The sequence below is a fragment of the Kogia breviceps genome, chromosome 1 (genome assembly GCF_026419965.1).
Source record: "Kogia breviceps isolate mKogBre1 chromosome 1, mKogBre1 haplotype 1, whole genome shotgun sequence".
Classification (NCBI taxonomy): domain Eukaryota; kingdom Metazoa; phylum Chordata; class Mammalia; order Artiodactyla; family Physeteridae; genus Kogia; species Kogia breviceps.
In genome coordinates, this window is record NC_081310.1 from 113,524,565 (window position 1) to 113,551,989 (window position 27,425).

Sequence of the window (27,425 nt, forward strand, 5' to 3'; positions counted from 1 at the left end):
CCCTACCTCCCTTCCTTCCTTCCTTTCTTGAATGTAATTGACACATAACACTGTCAAGTTTGAGGCATAAGTTTGAGGTGTACAAGTGTTACTTTGATATAGTTATATATTGTAATATGATTACAGTAGCATTAGCTAACATCTCTATCGCATCACATAATTATCATTTCTTTTTGTGTTGAGAACAGTTAAGATTTAGTCTCTTAGCAACTTTGAAGTTTATAGTACGATATTGTTAACTATAATCACTATGTTGTACGTTAGATTCCCAGAACTTTTTGTCTACTAGTTTTAAGTTTGTACCCTTAAACAACATGTCTCCAATCCCTCCACACCAGCCGACAGTAGAACCGATCACTTTGTACTGAAACAACAATAAGAACAACAAATAAAAGTGAAAAAGAAAAAATAAAACTGGTCAGGATCCCCAAGTTTAAATGGATCATTTCACTATGTCAATAATTTCTATACAGCTTCGTAAAATTTTTATTTAGAAAAGAATTTTTAATAGAAAAGGGGAACATTCTACACATCACTTTGAAACCCATGTTACAGTAGCATTTTGACCCGCTTGGCATAGGCTTTCTTCCACTCTCTTCTTTTTTTTTCAGTCTTTGCAATACCTGTACCTGCCAGTCTCCAGATGCCCCTAGTTACAGGTCAGCTCCACACAGAAGGGGAGGAGCTACTTTCCGGGGTCTGTTCCCAGAATCACAGCCCCACATCCCAGCGACAAACAGTGCTGCCCACCTGGGGACCAAAGAGGACCCTACCCACTTTGTTGTGTGCCATGTGAGTGCTCAGTCCAACAGGATGGCTGGTGGACAGGTGAAATGTTTGTCTGTGATTGGATTCAGTCTTATCTGCCTTAAAATGGTGAGTTCACCATTCCGACCTACCTGCAACTATTTAGAGGGAAAAAAAGATACATTCAATATCTTTCTCTTTTTTTGAGGGCCTCAGGGGTGGGGAGGTGGAAATCAAAAGACTTTGGAGGCATACCAAGATTGTATATGTTTGTGTGTTTGAAATTTAATGCAATTTACTAGTGAAAGAAAACAAGAACATCATTATGTTTTAAGAACAAAGATTTCTGAAAAATCCATCAGCAGCTACTGACTTAGTTCAATAGGCAGATTCAGGGAGAAAAATGAAACAGTAATGTGATCTCTCTCCATCCTCTCAATTTTATTTGGGGTTGCTTTGTGGTAGATTTGAGTGTTAGGAAATAATTTGTGCAAATAAATACTGTGTGTGGATTGGAAGATGGCTCACATTATGTATAAACATGTTGTGCTAAGATATTACTGCTCTGATTTAGGTTTTACATTTCCCCAAATGGTGTTTTCCTTTATGGTTCTAATATTCTAAACTTTCCTTTTTTCAGGTTGCTTCAACAAAAACAGGTAACATTCTCTGAAATGCAAGTTTACCCTCTCCATATTTGATTTTAATTTCCATTGTTAATTCCGGGGCTACCCTGAAATATAAAGGCTATACCAGGAAAAATATTCAACATTTTCTGAGCACTCACACTGTGAGTGTAACTGGTAAGACAAATACATGGATCAAAATTTAAAGATACATCCTCATAAGACATTCTTCTTGAGTACTGAGATGTATAGAGTCATGCAGTCATAGATTTTTCTCAAACACAGTGAACCGTTAGTAAAGTATTACAATGATCATCATTCTAGTCAAAGAAACAAAATTTTAGTGAAGAGCCTAATTTATATAACTTTTCTTATTTGTCTCCTAAGGAATTAGAGGAGAAAACTAGAAACAGTTTTGATCACAATTCTCTAATAAAAAATGCTCTAATAAAAGATTCTCTAATAAAAAGATTAGATTCTCTAATAAAAAAGATTTTATACTTCTAATATTGCATCCTTAAAATATAGACAGTGAAAACCCAGAGCTGGAAAAAGGCTTTCTTTTAAGAGATTTTATCACCATTTTTCTTGAATAAATGACTGAAGGCAAGGATAATTTCTCTACAGGCCTCTCCTGGCTCATACATTCTAGAAATTTAAGTCCGTAGAATGGAAACTTATGTTCAATGGAATTTAGATTATCTGAAGGAACCATATAATATCAATTATATCACCAATAAACTCTCTTAGTAATTCAGCACAAATAAGAACAAATATTATTTATTATTTTATATATACCACAGAAAAGGAAATGTAAATAGGACAATTAAATTTTTTGATATAGATTTTTGGCTGAGCCATAAAATCCATGATTATACAATAGGTTTTTTTAAATTATTATTTCATGCTTTATTCTTACTCACTTATTCTTGGGACACCTTCAGGATTGACCAGGAAGCTGTAAGAAGGACTATTTGGCCATAAACAAAGTGATTTTTTAAAAGTCAGTGGCCCTTCGATTGGACAAAATCTAGTTCTACTGTCTCTTAGAGGGTCCCAGGACCACAGGACACACTGAGCCCTCAGAACGGGCCTCTTTTTAGTCCCATGTTATCCACACTATTTGAGAGAAAGAATGGGGCAGACTGATATACTGGTGATGCTGTTAGTTGACTCATCCTGTCTTTTCAATAGATGTGCTGTGTTTTATTGATACTGTATAGGAGATTTCATTTGGGGGGTGTGTATTCTGGTTCTTTTTGGGCTCTGGCATCGGCTGTTTATCTGTGTCTGGCCACTGGGGCCACATGGGTTAATTTAGATCTCTGAGTTGGTAGAATGCACAGATGCTGTGACTCAAAGGGTTTCATTTTTGACTAATCAGAGTGGTTGATTGCAAATCTAGGGAATAAATTTTTCTCTTTCATCAGTGCAGTAAGCGGGCCAAATACAGAACAAAGAAAGAGTGAAGAACCGCTGCTAATTTCTGGAGACTTACACGTCCTGCTCAATCTTCTCATCTCTTCAAGGGAAACATAGTACAGAGGTGTTGATCTTGTTTCATTGCTGTTACTGGTCAGATCCTGCTCTAGAACCATGTGTAAACAGGCAATCTGTCTCTCCAGCCTGTGCTTACCCCAGAGTCTCCATAATCCCACCTTCCCTGGCAGCACCCCCTCCATGGCAGTGCCATGCAGTCTGGCTTTTCCAAACCCCAAAATTACTCGTCCTGGTTCACACACACACACACACACACACACACACACACACACACACTAACCCTTCCTACCTCTCAACGTGCCCTTACATTCACTATTTTACTTAATCTTTACCATCTTAAGATGTAAGTCTTTTACATTTCAAAGTAAACTCAAAGATGTAGGAATTATTAATATTCCATATACTCAAGGAAGAAAACTGAGACTAGAAGAGGTTAAATCACTTGTACATGTTCATAGACAGAAGTAAATGGCAGAGCCAGGGCTCAAACCCAGCATTCTGAAATCCAAATCCTTTGCTATTTTCCCATTATGAAACCCCGCGTTTCATCCTGGTGATACTGGCTTCATGTACTACTATGCTGGGCAAGTGTGCCCCTCCCAGCTCAATTCAATACGACAAATTTTGTGGAGTCTTCAGGCCCCTTGACAGGCCTGTGAGGAGATAGCCGGTGTCATGCCAGCCTTTTAGATGCCTTTCAAGGCACTCCATGAAGGCACTGTCACGACAATGTCTAATTTGGTTGTCATTTGTCCAGGAAATTAGTCCATTCCAATGAGCAGGACTGGCTAACAGGAGATAAGATGAACAATGGGGACAAAAGAAGCAGCAGGGATTGAGAGACACTGCAAAGTTAGAGGGAAGAAGGTATTAACAGAGAACAAATAACTGGGGGAGCAGAAGAGGGATGAATGTGTAGGAGGGATAAATGTGAGACCCCTGCGGGGGCTTTCTATCCTACAACAGGGAGGGGACATAGGCGCTTCCCGCAGAGTCAGCTTCTGCTGGCAAATGGCTAAGATGAGCCCCTGCAACTTTTCCCCAGCATTTATAACCATCATAGTTTTCTTTTGATGGCAAAGGAGACAGTCCTGGGTGATGTTCAAGGAACGTCTGGCCAGTTCACAGTGGACTCTTTGTTCATTCTTGCAGCGTGGTTATTTCTGAGATGCTGCCAAAGCCAACTTTCTGGGCTATGGGTACAGAAAGAGAAGTTGTCTGTATCACGCACATGGGGTTTTGCAGGTTGGGGTCTGCCGGAGGGAGGGAGTTGATACTGGCAAATCACACATTTGGATGGTACTTACTTCTCCTCTTTGCCCTAGAGTTTTGTTTTGCACTCTAGTTTTGAATTTGGCATATAGTGATTTTACCCAGCAAATGCAGTACATTAAATATAAAAGACCTATTGCCAGCTTCAAACCTAAAACCCAGATATTTTTGTTTGACCTTTTCTTCTACTTGTACCTCCTACACCCAGGGCATTTTTGAGTCCGTGGAGTTTTGCAGAGTAGTAAATCTGATTACCATGTTGTATCTTCTACCCCATGCCCAAAGTATAGGAATGCCTTGTGTAAACTCATGACATAAGCATTCACAGCCTCCTGGCAAACCATGGCCAGGCCCAGGTGAGGAGGGACCCCGGCATCTCATTCTTAGGCTGGGGCAGATGTTTTGATAGAGAAGCAGAGAATAAAGTTTATTTTTATTTTATATAGAAGAATCTGAAAATTGTTACACTCTGATAATATTAAAGACAGTACGCTCAATTATGAAACAACGAACTCAATTCTCCCCCTTCCTCCATTAGATTAAATGCCACTTGGAAAATGTGCAAAGTGCATGAGTGGAAATCACAGCCTCGACAAAGGTGGGGGATGGAGGTGGACCCTTGCTGGAGACGTTGCAGAGAGGTGGGGCAGGGAGGGGAGACAGGTGACAAAGCATGCCTGGGGATTCACAGAACGCCAGAGTAGAGTAGCCTCCAGAATGGAAGCCCTCAGTTACTCTCTCCCTCCCCTCAGAGTTCTTCTCCCAAATCACTCTCTACTCTTAGTTAACTCTTTTAAAAGTACGAAAAGTGCAAATTATCCCAGAGGCAACTGGGTAAAACCTCTTTGAAGTCCCATTCCTGAATGGGAGGTTTGAGCTTTCTTGCTCTCTTCTGGAGAGTAGCTTTGCCTTTCTTTTCCTCTGTTTTTTGTTTGTTTGTTTGTTTGTTTGTTTCTTGATCTGGAAAACGAGGGCAAGGTTCATGTCTGAAGGATGACATGAGAATGACCTAGTTTGAAAGTAAAGTGATGAAAGAAGTAATCCTTATAGGTACCCTAGCTAATGTACACCTTCAAAATCTCTTTCAGCTCCCCCAATACCCACTATCGATCAAGCGTATTCAAAAATCAGCAACAGTATCACTGTGGAATGGGCTACAGTGCCAGGGGCCACCGGTTACCTCCTCACGGCCAGAGACGGGAACGCTGTCATTGAAACCGTGGTGGCCAGTTCCCCAGGCACTGTGACGGGCCTGAAGGCTGCAACCTTGTACCAAATCACCATCAGATCCATCAGTCCTGCTGGGAGAAGCCAGGCATCGCCTCCAAAACAGGCAAAGACAGGTAGCTGGATGCTCATCCTCTGTTGAACAATTGCTTGTGACCTGGATCAATTATACTGAGGATGCAAATGCATGATGTAATTTTGTGTCATGTGAATGTCTATGATTCAAGGCCCAGAAGTGAAAGCCACCAAGTGACTTTTTTTTTGGAATTCAAATGTCTGTGGAGGAGGTGGTATGTAAATTCCAGATGCTTTGGAAAATAAAACCCATTTCTGGGCGTCTTTAAAAGCATCCGTGCTTTTAAATCTCTGAAAAAGGGATTTCTGTTTCATTTTGTTTGTTTGATAAATTTATTTATTTATTTTTGGCTGCATTGAGTCTTTGTTGCTGCGCCTGGGCTTTCTCTAGTTGCGGAGAGCATAGGCTACTCTTCGTTGCGGTGCACAAGGCTTCTCATTGCGGTGGCTTCTCGTTGCAGAGCACGGGCTCTAGGTGCGCAGACTTCAGTAGTTGTGGCACACGGTCTCAGTAGTTGTGGCTTGTGGGCTCAAGAGTGCAGGCTCAGTAGTTGTGGCACACTGGTTTAGTTGCTCCGCAGCATGTGGGATCTTCCCAGACCAGGGATCGAACCCATGTCCCCTGAATTGGTAGGCAGATTCTCAACCACTGCACCACCAGGGAAGCCCAGGGATTTCTGTTTGTAACCTCAATTATCAATAAAGACCATGTGGAACAAAGAACACATAGAAGTGATTTTGCTGCACTTTGACTTGTTTGAAATAAAACTATTTAGAGTTTGTCATCAGCATAACTTAAATTGATTTGATAAAGTTGTACCTCAGCATATTTCTGAAAGGTTGCGTGCATGTTAAAATAGTATAAACTATCATTCCCCCCATTGATTTTATTATGATTACAGGGAGGTTTTATCTAATTTCTTACCAACTTCCAGTTGAAGGTATGCCTAATATTAGAATTTCTCTGTTCCCCCTTCCTCTGCTGAGTCATCTGTAATTAATACACATTTAAATAACAATTGTTTAATGGAACTCTGCCAGGAATCCTATTGCAAAGCAAATAAATTTTTCGTAATATGGATAATCAACCTCAAATTACCTATTCCTAAATTTGAATTAGCCTCTCTTGCACTTTCATAACACAAATGCACAGATTTTTGTCTTTGTAGTGCTGGCTGCACCAATTCTACAAGTAAGCTCTCCAAGTCCAAACTCTATTCTTGTGCAGTGGGAAACCGTATATATGGCAACTGGATTTTCTGTGTCCATTATGCGAGCTAATGGTTTGGGGAGAATATGGAAAGAAAATACCACCAACACCTCCTTGACATTCACCAGTTTAGACGCTGGGACTCTCTACACCATAAAGGCCTATGCGTGGAATGCCAGTGGAACACCTGGGGATGACTCCACCTGCAATCAGAGAACTGGTAAGGACTTTGCAGCTCAGTCTCAACCTTCTCCTTTTTTATTTTTATTTATTTATTATTATTTTTTTGTGGTACAAGGGCCTCTCACTGTTGTGGCCTCCCCCACTGCGGAGCACAGGCTCCGGACGCGCAGGCCCAGTGGCCATGGCTCATGGGCCCAGCCGCTCCGCGGCATGTGGGATCCTCCCAGACCGGGGCACGAACCCATGTCCCCTGAATCGGCAGGCGGACTCTCAACTACTGCGCCACCAGGGAAGCCCACCTTCTCCTTTTTGATTAATGAGAAGGGCTGTGCATTGCAGTCACTGAGAGCAGCGTTAAGTGATAAGTACAGAGCAGCTGGCAGCAGCTATTTAAATTTATTATGAGCTTAATTATAGTGTTGATAATTCCTCCTTGGTGGTTTAAATGCTTACGGCATGTGTAAAGAAATGCTGCTCAGAGTGCACAGAGCATGGCATCACCCCCCCAGAGCCAACTTATTTTCAGCTTACATGTTCAATATCACACAGCAGGAGATAATTCCTACTAGGTTTACCAGTCACCTCTTGTCCCTTCATAGGTTCAGACCAAGAGTAGAGACAAAAAGAACTGGGCCAAACAAGAATTTATTCAGCAGACATTTAATAAGTGTGTCCCAACTTTCAGCTGGCATTGCTCTAGAGGCACAGCAACAACAAAAAAAAAAACGAACTTCCTGTTATGGCACTTTGTGCTGTGGTGGGAATCAATATTTCAGATATATTTCCCAAAGTCCTCACTTTGGGTGTGAGGTCAACGAGGGGCTTCCCACCACCTCTCCTCCAGCTATAGGCTGAGAAGTTGATGCATGGTGTGTGTTCTCACAATCCCCATTGCAGGGATACCTGACCAGGGCATCCTACTGCATGATAACTAGATGCCCAAACTGAGCTGCTGCTCTGATCCAAAAGAATGAGATGGAGAGAGAGGGAAGGAGAGAGATTTTTCCTTCTCTTGAGGCAGAGTGAGTCATCCTCTGACAATATGGCCTAGTAGATGTTTGACTCAACAACCAGATTAGCTGTTTCATCTCTTGGGGAGGACCAAGGAGAAAGTGGAAAGAAACCAGAAATGTTCTCTCCAACAGTTCCTACTCTGTTCTTTTTTAAAATAAATTTATTAATTTATTTTTGGCTGTGTTGGGTCTTCATTTCTGTGCCAGGGATTTCTCTAGTTGCAGCGAGTGGGGGCCAGTCTTCATCACGGCGCGCGGGCCTCTCACTATCGCGGCCTCTCTTGTTGCGGAGCACAGGCTCCAGACGCGCAGGCTCAGTAGTTGTGCCTCACGGGCCCAGTGGCTCCGCGGTGTGTGGGATCTTCCCAGACCAGGACTCGAACCCGTGTCCCCTGCACTGGCAGGCAGACTCTCAACCACTGCGCCACCAGGGAAGCCCCAACAGTTCCTACTTTGGAGGGGAGTGGAAGCCCCATTGTCTGTAGGCCGAAGCAGAAATGTAGGGAGAAGTGAAAGGTTTGCCTTTTATATTACTTCTCCAGGTAGAAATCAGAGCTAGGTGGCCCTCAGGTGATTCATGATGGGCCTGGTGAGTCAGGATGTCTGTGACAAACCAGCCTCTCTGGGTCTCTTCCAAGGCATTCACCCATTCTTTCTCTCCACAAACATTTATTGAGGGCCTCAAGCTTTTTTAGGAGGATAAGCCTGAGAAAAGGAAGGCATATTTCTAAGAATGCAGAGGAAATCGTTTTGGAGATGCTGAAAAACTGCCTTCCTGTGTGACCATCACACTTGATACTTTCCTTTTTTCCCTTTGATTTAGAATAGAAAGTCTGCTCTTCTGTAAACAGCTGTGACCTAAAAGCTCTTACATGTCTTAGCATGTGTCAAAAGTAAAGAAGGAATGTTGTTGAAACTAATCTGTTTAACTTTATCAGTCTATAAGAGAATATTTGACCTACCACTTGATAACATACCCACATGGCCCTCTGAGCCCTTCACATTTATAATTTCATTTAATTATTTCTATCACTTATCAAATTGTGCGTTCACTCATTCATTTATTCAAGATGTTTATTTACTACCTATATATGCTAGGATCTGTTTTACAGATGAGAAAAATAATAAATAAATAACAAAAAGATTAAATAACATGGCTAAAGTCATATAGCTAGTTATGAGTTTGCATAGTTAATGGGAGATGTGTTACCAGTTCTCAGGTACCCTAAATCCCAATTTTATGCTTTGTACACTTGCAAGTATCATATGATTGGAGTACTCCATCCTCTGAGCTCTGCAATATTGTTGGGTCAAATCTTACTTGGGTTCTTGAGGTTACTGCAAAAATCTTAATTGTTTCTCAAAAATGTAGGTCCTCGTGCTCCTGCCAACATTCAAGTCTCTTTTGATAGTGGTTCTCTGAAGGCATCCGTTTCATGGGCACCAACAGAAGGAGCTTTCAACTATACCGTGATGGCTTTGAGTGACTCTTCCAGGCTGAGCTGTAGTACGACTTTCAGTTCTTGCACCATCTCCTCTCTCCAGTGTGGAACCGAGTACCTGATTTCAGTTTTAGCAACTAATGATGCAGGATCAAGCAGATCAATTTCAGCAGTGACCCTGAAAACTGGTATGTAAACCAGAGTGAGATCACTGGGGGGTTGGTAAGCCAAAGTGACTACCATTAGGGAAACAAATAATCACATGACAGTGTTCCAGAACACTCTAGAACAAGCAAAAATGAACGCCTGGTCTAAATGGAAGTGTTGAGTTGGACTTTCTGATGAGTTTGAATAATGTTGATAGTGAAACCAGATCTCGTGCATTGGAAAAAACATTGAAAATTAGGAAACCTGGTTCCTATTCCAGATCTTTCGCTAATTAGTTTATTTTCTTTTGCATTTGTAAAGTTGTAAGTATTCTAGGAGCCAGTTTGAGTGATACACAACTCTAGCTGTGCCATACAGATAGCGGTCTCTTATTTACATCATGTTTCACAGACCTAGGCCTGGTGGGAGCTATTTTTTTAAGATAAAGATGGAATGTCTATAGTTTGGAATATGTGTTTAGATATCTTCCCACTTTCATTCTCATCGAAGAGATAAAGACATACATATGTGGAGGTCTATGCTTCAATTTAGAAATATCTGTGTGTTTTGGGGATGAGAACTAACATTTAGTGAAGAGCTACTATGCAAAGATGCAAAGAAAATCTCTTGCAGTACTCTCACAACTGTTCATTATTTATCATTTCCTAGTTGCTTGTGCACCTGGAAGGGTGACAATCCAAGAAGATCCCCCTGGCCACCTGTCTGTGGCTTGGTCCAATGTGCATCTGGGTGATTACTATGTGGCCTTTGTGAAGAGTGACGATGGCTTGGAAGTACACTGCAACACCTCCCTCACCCAGTGCAATTTCTTATCTGAGTGTGGCTTCACTTACTTTATTAGTGTTTTTGCCTATAACAAGGCAGGACAGAGTCCTTTGGGTGATGTGTTTAATTATACCACAGGTGAGTTGCACTTGATGTTTGTAAAGGGAGTTAAGTTCTGAGTTCACTAAACTCAGCAGCATAATGGATCATCCATTGCACTTATTGACTTACCTAGACCACCTGGGAGCCATTCTAGGGCCAAGAATGGAAAGTGAATCTCTTCTTTCACATCCTTTCCAGACTAGGGAATTTGGACTTCGTGGACTCAAGCTTAATAAGAATGCAAGGTTTAGTAGTGAAAAGAAGGGAAAGAATGTTGTTATTCAAGCTTGGCCTGAAAAGTTGAACCCTCCACCAAGATCTACTCAGTGTTCAGCCCTGTGCTGGAAGCTGAAGGGGAGGTGATCCTTAGGTCTCAGAGTTCACTCTTTCCCCAAGCCCAGAAAACAGGGATGCAATGGCAAAGATTCTACAAGGTGTGGAGGGCTTTGGAGTAGGACACCTGGGTTTAAGTCCTAACTTGACCACCAACTCATTTACAAAATGGCAATAATGATGTCTGCCTTGCTAAGTTCCTTAGTATCTGCTACTGCAAAATGGGACAAATAATAATGAGAACATGAATATGAAAAGGTCTTTGTATATGAGAAAAGCACAATGCAAATATTTTTATTAGCATCATTATTATTGTTACTATTATTCTCCACTAGGCTTGGGTCTTCAAAGGACAGGGATTGTATTTTATTTATCTCTCATCCTGAATGCTTATCATAGTATGACTGGCATATGGGAGATGCTCGATTTTTAAAGAATGAATGGAGTGAGTGACAAAATTAATTAACTATATTTACAAACAAGAATACTATAATATAATTATATAAATAACAGTACTAGCTGGAATACAATACATTTTTAATATTTATTTATTTATTTGGTTATGCCCAGTCTTAGTTGCAGCAGGCGGGCTCCTTAGTTGTGGCATTCTTGTGGGATCTAATTCCCTGACCAGGGATCGAACCTAGGCCCCTATATTTTTACCAAGATGAAGGAATCAAATAATTGGTGCCTTTGGAATTTAGAGTCAGAGGCTATCAATAAGGTCTCAAGAGCACAGGAGAGTCTTCCGGAGGGAGTGGCCTTGAACTGGATCTTTAAGGATGATGGAATGTAGGTGGGGCAAGAGCATTCCAGAGAAACCCCATGTGAGTTAGACACTTGTCAGAATTTGTCTGTGAGGTAGTGTAGGGCCTCTTCTAAAATCTACTAATACAATGCTTCTTCCCCTCCTCCGCCCCCTAGTTTTATCTAGTTTAGTGTCTGGAAAGACTGATAGGATCTAAAGTTAAACTAAACATGATTTTGTCAGGCAGAAGAAGGGAACCACATCCCAGTAGCACGAACACAATCTTTGAGGCATAGGAAAATAAAAGCGCATGTGGGAATTGAGGGGTCTGGTGAGGCAGGGGATGGGGAGGGGCAGCTGGACATATCGACTGGGCAGAGCTTGTAATAACCTTGAATGTCATGCATAGAGAATTTATCCTCTTTGTAGTGGGTGTTGGGCCAGGACTGGAGATGGACAGACCTGTAGGAGATTGTGGCAGTGACTTAGGAGGGTCGTGCAGAGGCTCTGGGCACAGAGACGCCAGGACTCAATGCCACTCTGACAGCATGGCTCCTGTACTGAGCTCCGCTCTCTCTCTGCTCCTGCTCTCAGCTCCCTGTTGTCCTGGTGACATTAACCCTGTGTTGGTGTCCAGTGACAGAGTAGAGATCGTCTGGTCTCCCGTCCGTGGCGCCGAACTTTATGTAACCAAGGCTGTAGATGGGTTCAGCGTGATTGAGTGCAATGACACTGTTCCAGCTTGCACCCTTTCTGCTCTAGAGTGTGACACCAAGTACAACATCACAGTGTATTCCTTCAGTGAAGTCCGGGGCAGCAATATGTCATGTACTTCCCGATTTATAACCACAGGTATGATACAGCAAAGATTTCATTCACTGATTCTGAACGGCTCCCCCCAGCTATGTCCCTCAGGAAGGGCATTCGGTAAAAAGGCTCACTGCCATTAGCCACCCTGTTGTGGTGACCCTGAGAGCCCCTGTCTTACTAAGGAGAGGCAGAAGAGAAGGTGGAAGAGGGAAAGAGGGCAAAAAAGAAATGAGACCGTGGGGAGAGTGGAAGGTTTTGCTAGAGATTACCTCAGCCATTCACTTCCTCCTACCGTTGGGGCACCTGCCTGTATTCACACCGTGAAGGTTAAGGCCACAAACGTTGGTCCTAATTACTTTCGCTGTTGGAGTTCAAATGGCTCCTTAACATTTTCCAATTAGTCCAACGCTATGGGAACCCAATACCATACGTCAATGTCAACAAGGTTCCCATACAAAGGCTCCATGAATTTGCCCTACATGCATGATATGGTCAAAAGTAATTATCTCATTTGGGGGGAAAGGTCAGTTTTAGACCAAATGGCACGTGTGATATTTTTGAATCTGACTGTTTCAATTCATAATCTAAAATCTCTTAGCTCCTTGCAGTCCTGAAATCAAAAATGTTTCGAAGGATGCCTTTTCCATGATTCACGTGTACTGGCGATCCACTAATGATGAGGCCACTTACACGGTGACTGCCCAGGGAGAGAAAGGGCTGCACCGGTGCAGCAGCACGGGAGAGTCCTGTACCTTGTGGGGCTTGCCCTGCGGCTCAGTGTTCTCCGTCACCGCTGTGGCTGAAACACCAGCAGGACGGAGCCTGCCCAGCTACAGTGTGCCCTTAGAAACAGGTATGTAGCAACCACAGCCTGAACCTCAACTTCAATGGGGTTCTTATGAATTGTTTTAGGACATGAACTTTCTTCTTTGATTTATCCTAAGTGTGATAGAAATACTTTAAACTCAGAGAGGCCTTTCAAAGAGCCCCAGTCTTGGGCTTCCCTGGCAGTGCAGTGGTTGAGAGTCCTCCTGCCAATGTAGGGGACACGGGTTCGCGCCCTGGTCCGGGAAGATCCCACATGCCGCGGAGAGGCTGGGCCCGTGAGTCATGGCGGCTGAGCCTGCGCATCTCGAGCCTGTGCTCCACAACGAGAGAGGCCACAGCAGTGAGAGGCCCGCGTACCGCGAAAAAAAAAAAAAAAAAAAAGCCCCGGTCTTAGAAAACTTTCACACAGGTTCTGTAAAAGTATCATCTTAAGGCTCTAATATATTCAAATACCAACATTAAAGGAGGAATACATTGACCCTGCAAAAACATTTATTTGAATTCGTATTCCCCCGTGACACAATCTACCAAAACAACTAACAAGTGACCAAATGAGCTAGTTTATTATTCATTTCTTTGGTTCAGCCCTTTCAAATCTTTCTCTAAAAAATGCTTTCTGAGTTTCAGTTTCCTAATTGCTAGAAGGGGATAATGGCTTTATCAGGTGGCTATGAATATTACGTTATTTATGCTGCAGAGCACATAGAGTGCCTGATGCACAGTAAGAGCATGATAAACGAAAGCTGTTATTGCTTCATAGCATTGTGTGTGAATGAAATTTAGCAAATTACTTAAAGACTTTGGACATTATTTTCTCTTATATATAACGATAGATGGCACTTTAGATTAGATAAGTTGAAACGTAAAGAGAAGCAGAACAGAGACAATGCCAAATACGCAGGAAGATTCCAGATATTCTATATCCTGTATAATGGATCTTTGAAAAGTTGAGAATTGGTTGTGGTACTCTTAGGTGGCTAAGAATAGTTTGAGCTTTTATATCAGCTATGTACTATGAAATGCATGAGAAAGGCAAAATACATTTCATTGCAAATGTAAGATATATTGGAAGAAAAGGTGAATGCAACCATTGCTTTAAAATTTGCAATTGGAATTGTTAAAGTTAGAGAACAACAAAGGGTTTCTTTCATTTTTTTTTTTTTTTTTTGCGGTATGCGGGCCTCTCACTGTTGTGGCCTCTCCCATTGTGGAGCACAGGCTCTGGATCCGCAGGCTCAGTGGCCATGGCTCACGGGCCCAGCCACTCCGTGGCATATGGGGTCTTCCCGGACCGGGGCACGAACCCGTGTCCCCTGCATCCACAGGCGGATTCTCAACCACTGCACCACCAGGGAAGCCCAAGTGTTTCTTTCTTATTCTGAAAAAAATTGGGGAGAATCTCACATTACCCATAGCTAGTTATTGCACTGCATTCTTGGGGAAAGCACCTGCTATATACAGTGATGTTAAATAACGTATCAGAGGGAATGAGATTTTACTTAACAAAAGAAAAATTTTTAAGTTTATTTTAATTTATCTTTTTACTGAAGTATAGTTGAGGTACAATGGTATAGAAGTTACAATATAGTGATTCACAATTTTTAAAGGTTATATTCCATTTACAGTTATTAAGGATGTTTTGATTAACAGTTGAAGGTTTGAGAAATTTAGGATATTGAATGAAACACAGGCAAAATACCATACTTGGTTAGTTTTCACAAATAACCCTCACTGGAAATAAATCCCCAATTTTTTCTCTTTCCTCATTTAAGTGCCGTGCTGTCCAGCCAGTCTGACAGTAACTCAGGTCACACAATCGGTAATCAACGTGAGCTGGACTGTTGGGACCGGCGCCCAAACCTATGTGACAGCTCTGGAGTCACACACTGGACAGTCTAAGTGTCACACCCATCAAAACCACTGCCTCCTGGGATGCATCACATGCGGCAGCAATTACACAGTGGCATTAAAAGCAATTAGTGCCACTGGGTTGACTGCAGACTGTGGCTACCAAAGTTATTCCTCGAGTAAGTGAATTCTAACCTCTAGCTCTAGAGTATCAACAAGGACTTTGACTATTATAGATCCAGACATAGCCCTTCCATCTCATTTAAAAAAATGCTGCATCTCCACCGAGCTTGCATGGTAAGTTCAGATTACTTTCTAAATATTTACAGTTTTCCTCTTGACTTAGGACCTCAAAGGTTCAGAGGCTTCTGTTAGTAGTTGGTGAATTAACTCCCCTGGTAACAAGGTTCAGGTGTACTTTTTCTGAAAGGATAGATTTTTATATGACCCAGCTACCTGCAGCACAGAGTAACTCAGTCTGGCAGAGTTTTCAGAAAGCATTTAGATCACACATTCTATTTGGCTTGAATTTTTCTTTCTTCTTATGATTACGCTACTACCTCACTCTTCTAAACCACTCCAGCTTCTTCTATGGTTTCTTATTTCAACAGGTTAACAGAGCACAGTATTGCATCTTGTTCTTCACAAAGACCAAGCCACTAGGAAAAAGCGGGAGAAGTAGGGAGTGGTACAGGGTTAGCAAATAAGATTTCTCTGGTGTGATTCTAGTCCACTGAAGTGGCTGCTTGGAGAACTGTTTTGAAAAAAATCTTCTAAGGATGCTTCTCAGGCTTAATGGGAGAGAGTACGATGACCAGTTAGCTGTATCTGCCCCGAGGCATGGGGTGGGAGAGTTGAAATATAATTTTGGCATCCCAAAGGTAGTAGAGTGAGTCTTCAACTAGGAGTTTAAAGACCTGGCTTCTTAAGCTGCACTGCGTTATCTTATTCTCTGATTCCATTTCCTCATTGGTAAGAGAAATAGGAATGATCATGTTATGAAAGTATTTAAAATGTGCTACACATACATAAACTGGATTATCATTCTTTTTGGCCCATTAGCTTTCATTAGGTTTGCTGCCTAATTTCTCATCTTGATATCCAGTTCTGGAAATATGGCCCATTGTTTACCTTCACACCTAAAAAACCTTATTTATTTATTTATTTTTTTAAAGAATAAATCAGGGCTTCCCTGGTGGCGTAGTGGTTGAGAGTCTGCCCGCCTGCCAATGCAGGGGACACGGGTTCGTGCCCTGGTCCGGGAAGATCCCACATGCCGCAGAGCGGCTGGGCCCATGAGCCATGGCCGCTGAGCCTGTGCGTCCGGAGCCTGTGCTCTGCAACGGGAGAGGCCACAACAGTGAGAGGCCTGCGTACAGCAAAAAAAAAAAAAAAAAGAATAAATCAAAGTCTATCTGTAACTGAATTTTTTAAATTATTATACAATAACATTTTTATTTTAGTTACTGAGGAATCCACCATTTGACACCCAACATGTAGCCTGCTCAAGGTACTCAGGAAAAGAGAAAGGAAAAGTACCCAGTCAGCTAGCATGGATGAAGAGTGGACCAGCAACAGGCGTCATGCTACTCAGCTCAGCAAAATAGGTCTTTTCAGTTAATGCTGAATGCACTTAATTATATTTAAGTTGAATCCCACTAAAATCATATGAAAATAGGGCATTATGAGGGATCTTGACAAGAATTCTGTGCATTTGACTCATGAAGTTTGAGTCATATACAATACATATCTGCCAAGCGTTGACTTTTGGCCTCACCATTGTTCTCTATTAAAAACTCATGCCCCGGGCTTCCCTGGTGGCGCAGTGGTTGAGAATCCGCCTGCGGATGCAGGGGACATGGGTTCGTGCCCCGGTCCGGGAAGATCCCACATGCCGCGGAGAGGCTGGGCCCGTGAGCCATGGCCGCTGAGCCTGTGGGTCCGGAGCCTGTGCTCTGCAATGGGAGAGGCCACAACAGTGAGAGGCCCGCGTACCGCAAAAAAAAAAAAAAAAAAAAAAACCAACTCATGCCCCAACTCACCCTCACACATGGATTTCTAATCATGTGACCCACCACAGAAGGAACTTGAATACTTCCTCAAATCTTGCTCTAATCATTTATTATTGAGTAGGCTACTTATATTGTTTCCCCATAGTTACAAAGGCCAGGTTTGTGGTGATGGTGGAATAGTGATGTGTTTGTTTTTGTTTGTTTTATCCTTTAGGTTCCTGCTGCCCTTTGGGGGTGAAATTATATAGGCTGGGCCCTAATGGCATCCGGATCTACTGGCAGCCCTCTAGGGGCTCTGCCAATTACAGCACTGACCTCTATGGTTCCAAAGGCATTTTCATGTGTGCCCCAAGCACTGGCCTCAGTTTCTGTGATATCGCCAAGATACCCTGCGGGGATGTATATACCGTGATGGTCTCCCCAGTTGCTGAGACAGGACTGAAGCTTACTTTCTGTCCAAAAAAAATATATTCAGGTAGGACAAATTATGACCCTTTATTTAAAACTAACCCTCAACTCAATCTGTGAATTAAGACTCAGAACAATCACACTTATTTGCTATGTAGGAAGGTCAAAGAGGGCATGAAATTTTGTATATCCTGCAGGCAGACTCTGGCTACTGGGGACCCCAAGCTTCTTTGGAATTGTGATGTTTTATTTTTACTTGATTTGGAGACACTCCGCTCATCCCTCTCTCTCTTTTCTCCTTCAGAAAAAGGACCAGATGCTTGCTGCTTAAACAGTAAAGCAGATTTAAAATTATTTTCTGCTTTGAGATTTGGGGATAGGTTTGTAACATAGTGTTAATGACAAACAAACTGAATGTTTGAAATAAGAGACTTGAACCTTTATTTGCACAGATTCAGACTTATGATTGAGGGAGAGTTGGAGGCTCAGAAAAAAAAATTTATAAATCATAAGCTAGGTTTGGAAATATGAGTGGGCAGACAGTCTGTGATCACAAAACACACGAATGTCAGCCACTGCCATCTCACCAGAGCTGGCAGAAAAACATTAGCAATTCTCCTGCTCTGTATTCCAACACGTTCTGCTACCTTGCCCAGGGCATAGTCATGTATTTTTCATATATTTCTAAAATAAAATAAAATGAAGAGATGATGAAGCCCGAGAACTTTGCAGGTGAACACAAGAAGAGGAATAAATATTGGCTCAGAAACTTTACTAATAACCAGAATCTAAAATTTCCAACTATGGGTTGGTGACAAGAAGGTTCAAGATGGCTCCTGGTGATGGAACCAGACCAGGTCCTCTTCAGGGGGTGTTCTTGCTGTTCTTCGTTGTCATGCTTTGATTCCTTGCTTTTTCATTATCCTGTCCAGAGGACAAGCTGGCCCAAAGCATGGCCCTATGGGAAGGGCCAGGAATAGGTTGTTGGGCTGAGGATGAGCTCTTAGGAAGAAGAGCCTACAGGTCAACAACAATACTTCACTATATTTGCATAATGTTTTGAAATTTATCAAGCGTTTTCATATTCAATATTTCACTGAATGCTCAAAATAACTCTATGAGGTAGGTTCAACAGATTTTATTATCTCCAATATACAAATGAACAAACTGAGACTCAGAGGCTCCCAAATCTCTACCTACAACCCTTCTCTTCTTCTAACCCCTAAATCCATATGCAAATGTGTTATCTCTACTTAGAGATATGACCCAGGCATTTCAACTCGTCAAGGCCAAAAGGAATTTCTGATCTTCTGCAGTTTTTGATCTTCTGTCATCCTTGTTTCAAGTACTCAAGCTAAAAACCCAGGAGTCAGCTTCCCTCTCCCTCACCCTCCATGTTTTAGTAGTCTCCCAGCCCTGTCCTGTTCACTCCATGATGGTTTCTGAATCCAACTTCTTCTCTTCATTCCTATAGCTACTTCAATATTTCAGGGTCTTACTACCTCTCCCCTGTGCTACTACACCAGTCCTGTCCTCCTGCCCTCTTGCCAGTCTTCATACTATTGCTAGAGTTGTCATTCTAGGACACTGACCCCACTGTCTTTCATGCTTCAAAATCCTCAGAAATTTTCTATTGCCCCATAGAATAAAATTCAATCCTCTGAGCATGACATTTAAGGTCCCTTACAATCTGTCCCGCATCTGTCTTTCTACACCTGCACTATCCAACAGAAATTTAATGCAAGTTTGAAAAAATTTAAATTTTCTAGTAGCCATGTTAAAAAGGTAAAAAAAAAAGTGCAATTAATTTAATAGTATATTTTAGTTAATTTAAATCCAATATATCAAAAATATTCTACTTTTCAACATGAAATCTATATAAAAATTTTATATATTTTTTTCTATACTAAGTTCTTCAAAATATTGTGTGCATTTATTTAATACAGCACGTCTCAGTTCAGAGTAGCCACATTTGGAATGCTCATAGCTACATGTGGCAAGTGGCTACTGTATTGGACAGTACAATTCTAGGTTCATTCTGCAACATCTCTCCTGAGAAGACTCCATTCTCTAGTCTAGTCACATGGAACAATTCACACACATCTGCCCTTACCACACATACATACCATGGCATATCATGTTTCTGAGGTAATGAAGCACTCCTGTCTTTGCCTGGATTTCCACCCCACCTCAACCAAGGGAACTCCACCAGCCCAAACTCCCCCGCCTCTCTGAAGTCTTCTCCAGTTCTTAGTTTGAGTTCGTCTCCCTCCTTTATGACTCCACCTCACTCTTATCTTCACCACACCATATTACTGTGAGTTGAATGTGTGTTATTTCTGCTAAATGGTAATCTCTTGGACTCTCAGTACTTTGCATGTAACTGTTGCCCAATACATTTTAAATTTTAAAAAGAATGAATAAAAGAGTGTATCTGTTTGTCTATGATTATACAGCCAGTAAGTGAGTGATGGAAGTTTTTTTTCTTTCTCCTACTTCATACTCACAATTCAACCCTTAGAGAGTCATTCCTCTGATAGTTTGTTAGTTGGAACTCTAATACCTTTGGTGGGGTGTTATCTCAAGCCTGTAACCATTTCACTTTAGTAAGGGTTGGGTGTCTAGACTCAAGTTAAGGAATCTACATCTGCTCTGTCTCCCTAGTAAAAACCATGCATCTGTGGGAAGGTTTTTGGTTTTGTTTTTTGGTGTGTGTGTGTATGTGTGTGTGTGTTTTTTCTCCAATATCAATGATGCCTTAATCCTGTAACTAGGATGATACTGTAAATGATAATAATGACTAATATTTATTGAGTGCTGTGTGCCAGACACTATTCTAAGGGCTTTACATGTATTAACTCAGTTGACCCTTATAACAACCCTATGAGGTTGACATTTTTTTTTAAATTAATTACTTTATTTGGCTGCATTGGGTCTTCATTGCTGTGTGTGGGCTTTCTCTATTTGTGGCAAGCAGGGTCTACTCTTTGTTGTGGTGCGCAGGCTTCTCATTGCGGTGGCTTCTCTTGTTGCGGAACATGGGCTGTAGATGCGTGGGCTTCAGTAGTTGTGGCTCGTGGTCTCTAGAGCACAGGCTCAGTAGTTGTGGCACACAGGCTTAGTTGCTCCGTGGCATGTGGGATCTTCCCGGACCAGCGCTCGAACCAGTGTCCCCTGCACTGGCAGGCGGATTCTTAACCACTGCGCCACCAGGGATGTCCGAGGCTGGCATTCTTATTCTTACCACTTAACAGATAAACTGAGGCACAGAAAGGTCAAGTAACTTGTCCAAGTTCATACTGTTAGCAGGTATCTCCTTCTCTTATCCCATAAGCTGATTCTTACTCATTCTTTGGTTCACTTTCCTATTATTCTTTCTTAAATTATATCTTCACCATCTCAAATACATCAATAAATATATTTTAAATGCTTGTGTTTTTATTTATTACAGTAACCTGCTCTGGAAGTGCACTTGGAATGGGTAAGTCATTTTTCTCATGGATACAATAGAAAGGAATTTTTTTGTTGCTCTTTAAGGTGACTTAAGTCAGGATCAAAGCTGACTCTTCAGGGACTTCCCTGGTGGCTCAGTGGGTAAGACTCTGCACTCCCAATGCAGGGAGCCCAGGTTTGATCCCTGGTGGTGGAACTAGATCCTGCGTGTATGCCACAATTAAGTCCGCATGCCGCAACAAAGATCCTATGTGCCACAACTAAGACCTGGTGCAGCCAAAATAAATAAAAATAAATTTAAAGAAAAAACCACAAAGGCTTGTGCAGCCCTTAATATTAAAAAGAAAGCTGATTTCAATTAGAAAGGCAAATGCTTTCTTTCTGTGATGCAAGGGGTCCTTGCTCTCCTCTCCCATAACATTTTCTCCCCTATTAGATTGTCTCCCCTCAGATTCCACCAGTGGAGATGAACTCCTTTGGATTCTGAAATTTTTTCAGTCTTCCAGGGTCCCACAGGAAAATGTAAATATGTTTCAGAGAGGCAGCCACTTCATCCCTCACTTCAGAGAGTGGTTTCCAACCCTGCTATACACTGAGTCACTTTGAGAGCTTAAGAGTAATTGATGCCTGGGCTCTATCCCCAGAAAATCTGATTTAATTGGTTTGGGGTAAAGTCTGGGCATCAGGGTTTGTAAAAGCTCTTTGGGTGATTCTAAAGTGTAGCCAAGGCTGAGAACTGCTGCCTTAGAGCAGACCTTCTCAAACCTTATTGTGCATCCGAATCACCTGGGGCCTTGTTAAAACCAGATTCTGATTTGGTAGGTGTAGAAAAGATCTGAGACTTTGCACTACAAACAAGGTCCGGGTGATGCTGGTGACGCCAATACTGCTGGTCTGACCTCATTTTTTTAAAAAAATTAATTAATTAATTATTTTTTGGCTGTGTTGGGTCTTCGTTGCTGCACATGAGCTTTCTCTAGTTGTGGTGAGCGGGGGCTACTCTTCATTGCGGTGCACGGGCTTCTCATTGCGGTAGCTTCTCTTGTTGCGGAACACAGGCTTTAGGCGCACCAGCTTCAGTAGCTGTGGCACACGGGCTCAGTAGTTGTGGTGCACGGGCTTAATTGCTCTGCAGCATGTGGGATCTTCCCAGACCAGGGCTTGAACCCGTGTCCCCTGCATTGGCAGGTGGATTCTTAACCACTGCGCCACCAGGGAAGTCCCTAACCTCACTTTTAATAGTCAGCTGTTGGAATCTGTTAACAGCTTGCAGAGAGCTAGGATGTCTGCTTCCAGTTTGCATGGGTGGACATGGCCAGCAGAGGAAAAGGGGTGCTGAAAGGGCAGCTGGAGTAAAGATAACCCTCACTGCCACTCAGGTGTGCTCATGGCTGATCCTGTCTAGGCTATTCGGGGTGCCCCACAGAGGCTACTCTTGGCTGGGGCCACGGAGATGACCACACAGAGCTGTGTGTGCTGACCCAGTAAGTAGCATGTACTGCTTCACGAGGAATCTTCTAGGAGGCCTGCTTGATTTGGGGTCGTGGGAAAACCCCCAGGGAATATTATCAACCCCAAAGTACAGACGGGACACGTAAACACACATACACATACACACAATCAGACATGGCTGACTTCAGAGAGTGTGAGTGGAAGTGAAGCCTTCCTACCAGTAAAGCCCACCAGACAGCCTCCCAGCCTGGGCCAGCTCCCCTCCGAAACTTCCTTCCACTGACAGGACACATGCTTCTCTGCGCTGACTGTTCTCTATTTCCTCTCCCAGTCTACTACTTCTCTGAGCACAGCAGGACACATGCTTTCTAATTCTTGCCCCACCTGCAGGTCTGAAATAAGAATAATCCCTATTAATTTTTAAAGAGTTTCTGTTTCCAGTGACTACAGGGAAACAGACCTGGCGTATTAAAAACAAACTGTGTTAGCATACGGTTTTTGTTTTCTCTTTTTGATTTCACTTTGTTATACAGTAGAAACTAACACAACACTGTAAAGCAATTATACTCCAATAAAGATATTTTTTAAAAACTGTGAGGAAAGTTCTAAATTATAAAAAATTACTTTAAAAAACTCCCAAAGTACTAATGACCATAAGCCCTGGTCTTCAGTGAAATGTACATGGGCCTGGGTCTGGATTCTTGGAAACTATTTCCAGTATTGTGGCCATTTTAAATCAGTGTTTCCCCTGAGCCATAGAGGGGTAGTAGAAGTGTCTTGGGGGCCCCTAAGAGGTGAGGTGTATTATATTCTGGTCTTCCCTAAGATTTTGTTTTGTTGTTGTTGTTGGCCACGCCATGCAGCACGCGGGATCTTAGTTCCCCAACCAGGAATTGAACCTGTGCCCGCTGCATTGGGAGCACGGAGTCCTAACCACTGGACCGCCAGGGAAGTCCCTCCCCTAAGATTTTGTTAGAGAAAGAGTCACAATACTTTTTTTTAAAAAAATGCTTGAAAACCATCACTCTTAGACCTTGCTATTCATCAGCGTCACCAGAACACTTGTTCAAAATGTACAATCTTAGGCCCCACCCAGATTTACTAAATCCCCAGATGATTCACATGCATGTTCAAGTTTGAGGATCACTGCTTAGACAGTAGTGTTCAAACACTGGTGTGCATCAGAATCTCTTGGAGAGCTAATAAAGGATGTAGAGAACCAGGCCTGCTGACGTGGGTAAGACCTGGGCCTTCGTGTCTCTGTCAGGTTCCCAAGTGATTCTGACTCTCCAAGTTTGAGAAGCATTGCTCTAGGTCACTACTCTCTCCTTCCTCTGTCCCTATGGGCTGGCCCTGATCGTTGCTTCTCCCTTCCTTAGCAAGTTTCAGTCTTCAACCTGAAGAGATCTGACCCTCTCTTTAAGGAGATCCTTGTAGAAATCCTGCAAGACTCTCAAAAAATGAGTATTTGGGGGCCTCTACATCATACAGAATTCACTGTATTAAGGGAGAGATTCTAAATTGCTTCCAATTTCAGCATTTCTCCTCTTTGTACACAGGACTAGTCAGATTAGGTCCCTGGCTGACATGGGGCCTCCAGATATGCTAAGGGAAGCCTTGGGAATCTTTTTGTCTAAGACTTTTTGTCTTGATTGACTCTTGGATTATCTTAAAGCTTTTCAACAGCATGAATGGATTTTTTTTTAAGAGACAGATCTGGGTTCAAATCTGACCACTATCCCTTACCCTGAGGCAACTTGCTTCAATTCTAAGTATAGGTTTTCTCATCTGAAAATTGGGAAAAACTCCTCATAAGATGTTATGAAGATTAAAGGAGATATAAATTGTTGGACACAATGACAGGCCCAAAGTAAGCTCAACTAATAAAACGCCTGGGGTGGAGAGGAAAGTTCTTTGTCCTGGGTCAGTAATCTGAGCTCAAAGAGACTCTTGGGGAGGATTCATTTCATCAAGCAGGAGAAAGAACACCCTGCTTAGTTAGAACCTGCTGGTCAGTTTCTTCTTGCCCTTTGAACAGTTCAGATTCTCTTAATTTTCTGTTTATTTGCTCTGAAGTGCTGCAAAAATAGCATTTCAAATCAAAATGGTAATCTGAACCTCAGAGACATTTAAGGGCTTTTTAATTTAAGAAAATGTCTGTAAATGTAATGCATTTCATGGCTTCTTCCCTTCTTTGCCTTTTCAGTGATTTACAGAGGGAAGAGAAATGTGGAGTGACACAGTGAACCATGGATAAAAAAAGAGACTTGACTAGTGAGTAATGTAAATTGAAATGGTATGATTCAAAGGCAAAGTGTTGTGTTTTTTTTGCTTTGCTTTAAAAAAATTCTTCCCATATTTTTTGCAGAGTTTCCTCAAGTGTTAGTGTGATTAGAGATGGAAAAGATCTATTAGAATACAAAATGCCTCTAGGATAGGACAAGCCCTTTTGGCCTTTAGAAGAACCACTCTAGCTCCATTTCCTGCAGGAAGGTGTGTCCTCACCTGCACAGGAGTTCAAGATCGGCTGTGGAGAGAACTCAGTAGAGAAATGAATCCAGAAAGTCCTCTGGAAGGCTGCCAGAGTGAGCCAGCACGCTGGGAAAGTCCTGGAAATTTCTCCTAAGCAGAACTTTTTAATTTCACATCCAGACATACTACAGACTTCAGCACACCCACTTCATAAGCATTTCATCTACCCCAGCACTTGTCGTGTGGCCCTCTAGCCATTTAAGAGTTGGACACGTCCATTCCCAGAGAAGTCGAAATCAAGCCACCACACATAGACAGCCCTCACCCAAGATGAACCTCCACCAGGACTTCGGCCGAGGTTGGATAGCAGCAGCTGCCAGGGCCACCGGTAGTAACAAACACCCTCAGCTCAAGTTAGGAGGAAGCTGAGCCACTTGCAGCCTTCACCAAGCCAAAGCATCGTGTGATGAGACCTCTGTGTGTGTGTCTGGGAAAGCAGAGCTGTTGGCCTGTTGCTGGAAGGACTGTGGTCGTGTTTTTGAATGAGCAAAGATTTCAGATGGAGGAACAGCCAGGACCAGAGCCTCAAACGGTGGCAGAGTGACATAGGGAAGGACCATCAGTCTTGCTGGCTGTAGCCCCCGCTTATACTCTAAATTGCTTTTATTTTTTGAATCTTTGGAGAGAAAAGGCAGTGATATATAATATAAATCTGTTGTACCTAAAAAGATTTTGTCCTTCAAGAGCCAGTAACCTTATTAAAAGATAGTGCGGGGTTTCCCTGGTGGCGCAGTGGTTGAGAGTCTGCCTGCCGATGCAGGGGACGCGGGTTCGTGCCCTGGTCCGGGAAGATCCCACATGCCGCAGAGCAGCTGGGCCCGTGAGCCACGGCCGCTGAGCCTGCGCGTCCGGAGCCTGTGCCCCGCAACGGGAGAGGCCACAACAGTGAGAGGCCCGCCTAGCACACACACACAAAAAGATAGTGCGAGTAGGACTTGTGTAACACACAGGTAACTAAAGTGTTTACTCCCCAGAAGCATAGCTGTGGAACTAAGAACATCTGTTGTTAAGAACAGCCATAAAACTCTGCCCAGAGGGAACTGGAGTGTGGAATTAGGCTTGAAGTACACTAGGAGGGAGCAGCAAACTTCCTTTTCTATGTCTGCTTTCCCTTTCTGTGTAAGACTGATGAGAGATACTCCCCAGGGCAAGTGCACTTGAAAAGGACATAGACGAAGACACAGATCCTGAAAAATGGAATTTGCTGTATCAGAGAGCACACACAGAGGAGGGCCAAGTTTTAATTCACTTTTGTTCCGAAATACCAGTGTCTGAACAGAAGTCGGGCTAGGTGTATCGACATCAATTGGGGAACCCATTACTTAATATAGATTTCCGGGTATCACCCCTGGAGTTTCTAACCCAGCAGGTTTGGGACCAGGACTGGGAATCTATATTTTTAACAAACTCACCAAGTGATTCTGACATGCAGCCAGGTTTGGGAACCTTAAAAGGCTTGCCTTGGTGAGTTCTTCCTTGAAGCAACATTTCAGTGATGGGAAGCTGAGATGTGTTAAAAGATAAACTGAGTCATATTAAAAATTTTAAGAGTTTATTTGAGCAGAAATTGATTCAAATTCAGCAGCACCAAAACAGAATTGGTTAGGAGCGCTCCACTGACAGGTGCTGGGGGCAGATGTTGGTGGTGGCGGGGCTTTTATTGAGAAGAGGCAGAAGCAAAGCAAGGATATTATTTGATTAGCTCTAAAGCTATGGCCAATAGCTATATAGCTATAGTGGTTGCCTTATTTGGGAAACCCTAGTTGGCTAGGGTTTGTGATTGGTTGTCCTTAGATTTTGATTTCTTAAGCTCGAGACCCTTGCAGACTTAGGTTTTTGTTTGCTTACGAAGGCGGCTAAGTTATGAGAACGACCTCAGTCTAATGGCCTCCTTGTTTAATTAACTTAACAGAAGATAGAGGGCTGTGGCATGTGAGGAAAGATTGGTGAGAAGATCTGGAGGGTTCAGAGTGGGTCCATGCCTCTGAGGGCAACCATGAACTGAGGCAGCGTTCTGGGCTGTGGTTCAGAGCCCATGTGAGACAGCGTGCTGAGCCCAGTTGCTGGCAGGGTGTGCCCTCTGAAAAGAGTTGTGTCCATGGCTGACTGGAACAGCCTTTGATAGAGTGCAAAGGCCAAATGGAAGGCCAGGATCCCTGGTTCTAGGACACTAGGGGGCTGGGACCAGTACACTCATACCCTATTAATACCAGAACACAGAAAATGAAATGGCCTGTCTACATAGCTAGGCATCTAAGTCTGGGCTGTTTTGGTCAGAATTCCATGGAAGACAATGTGGTCCCCACTGGGTGAACATGAAATCAAATCATGGATGTAGCACATACTACATGCTTCTAAGTGCTTTTCACATACTCATTTCATTCTCATAAAAACCCTGTGAGCTAGATAATAATATTATTCCTTTATACATATAACAAAAATGAGACCCAGAAAGGTCAAGGAATTAATCCATGTTCTCACAGCTAACCAATTGAAACACAAATTATCAGGGGGCCATTGATCAGACCTGCTAATCCATGATATTTTTATGGAAAATATTTCTCTGGGTTATCATGATTAAGTGATAAATTATTAGAGAAGAAGACCTGGGAATAGGATGGTGAGAGAGTGATCTGCCCTAACTCAAGAGCTTTACATTCAGCCCTCGATC

At 42.6% G+C, this 27,425-nt stretch overlaps 1 protein-coding gene across 1 annotated transcript; it reads left to right on the forward strand.

Moving 5' to 3' along the window:
* The first annotated feature begins 813 nt into the window (after positions 1-813).
* On the forward strand, positions 814-24,460 carry FNDC7 (fibronectin type III domain containing 7). Its single transcript, XM_059078621.1, has 12 exons — positions 814-876; positions 1,388-1,406; positions 5,234-5,488; positions 6,617-6,877; positions 9,226-9,483; positions 10,112-10,366; positions 12,006-12,263; positions 12,820-13,074; positions 14,822-15,076; positions 17,124-17,384; positions 20,769-20,798; positions 24,429-24,460. The coding sequence occupies exons 1-12, from the start codon at positions 814-816 to the stop codon at positions 24,458-24,460; spliced, it is 2,202 nt and encodes a 733-aa protein (XP_058934604.1).
* Positions 24,461-27,425: the final 2,965 nt, after the last annotated feature.

What these genes read in the sequence shown, in the direction of transcription:
- FNDC7 (XM_059078621.1), top strand. Translation starts at nt 814, where the DNA reads ATGGCTGGTGGACAGGTGAAATGTTTGTCTGTGATTGGATTCAGTCTT. An exon ending in TCCAAAACAGGCAAAGACAG is followed by an intron (nt 5,489 to 6,616) that starts GTAGCTGGATGC and finishes TTGTCTTTGTAG; the next exon opens with TGCTGGCTGCACCAATTCTA. An exon ending in TCCAAAAAAAATATATTCAG is followed by an intron (nt 17,385 to 20,768) that starts GTAGGACAAATT and finishes TATTTATTACAG; the next exon opens with TAACCTGCTCTGGAAGTGCA.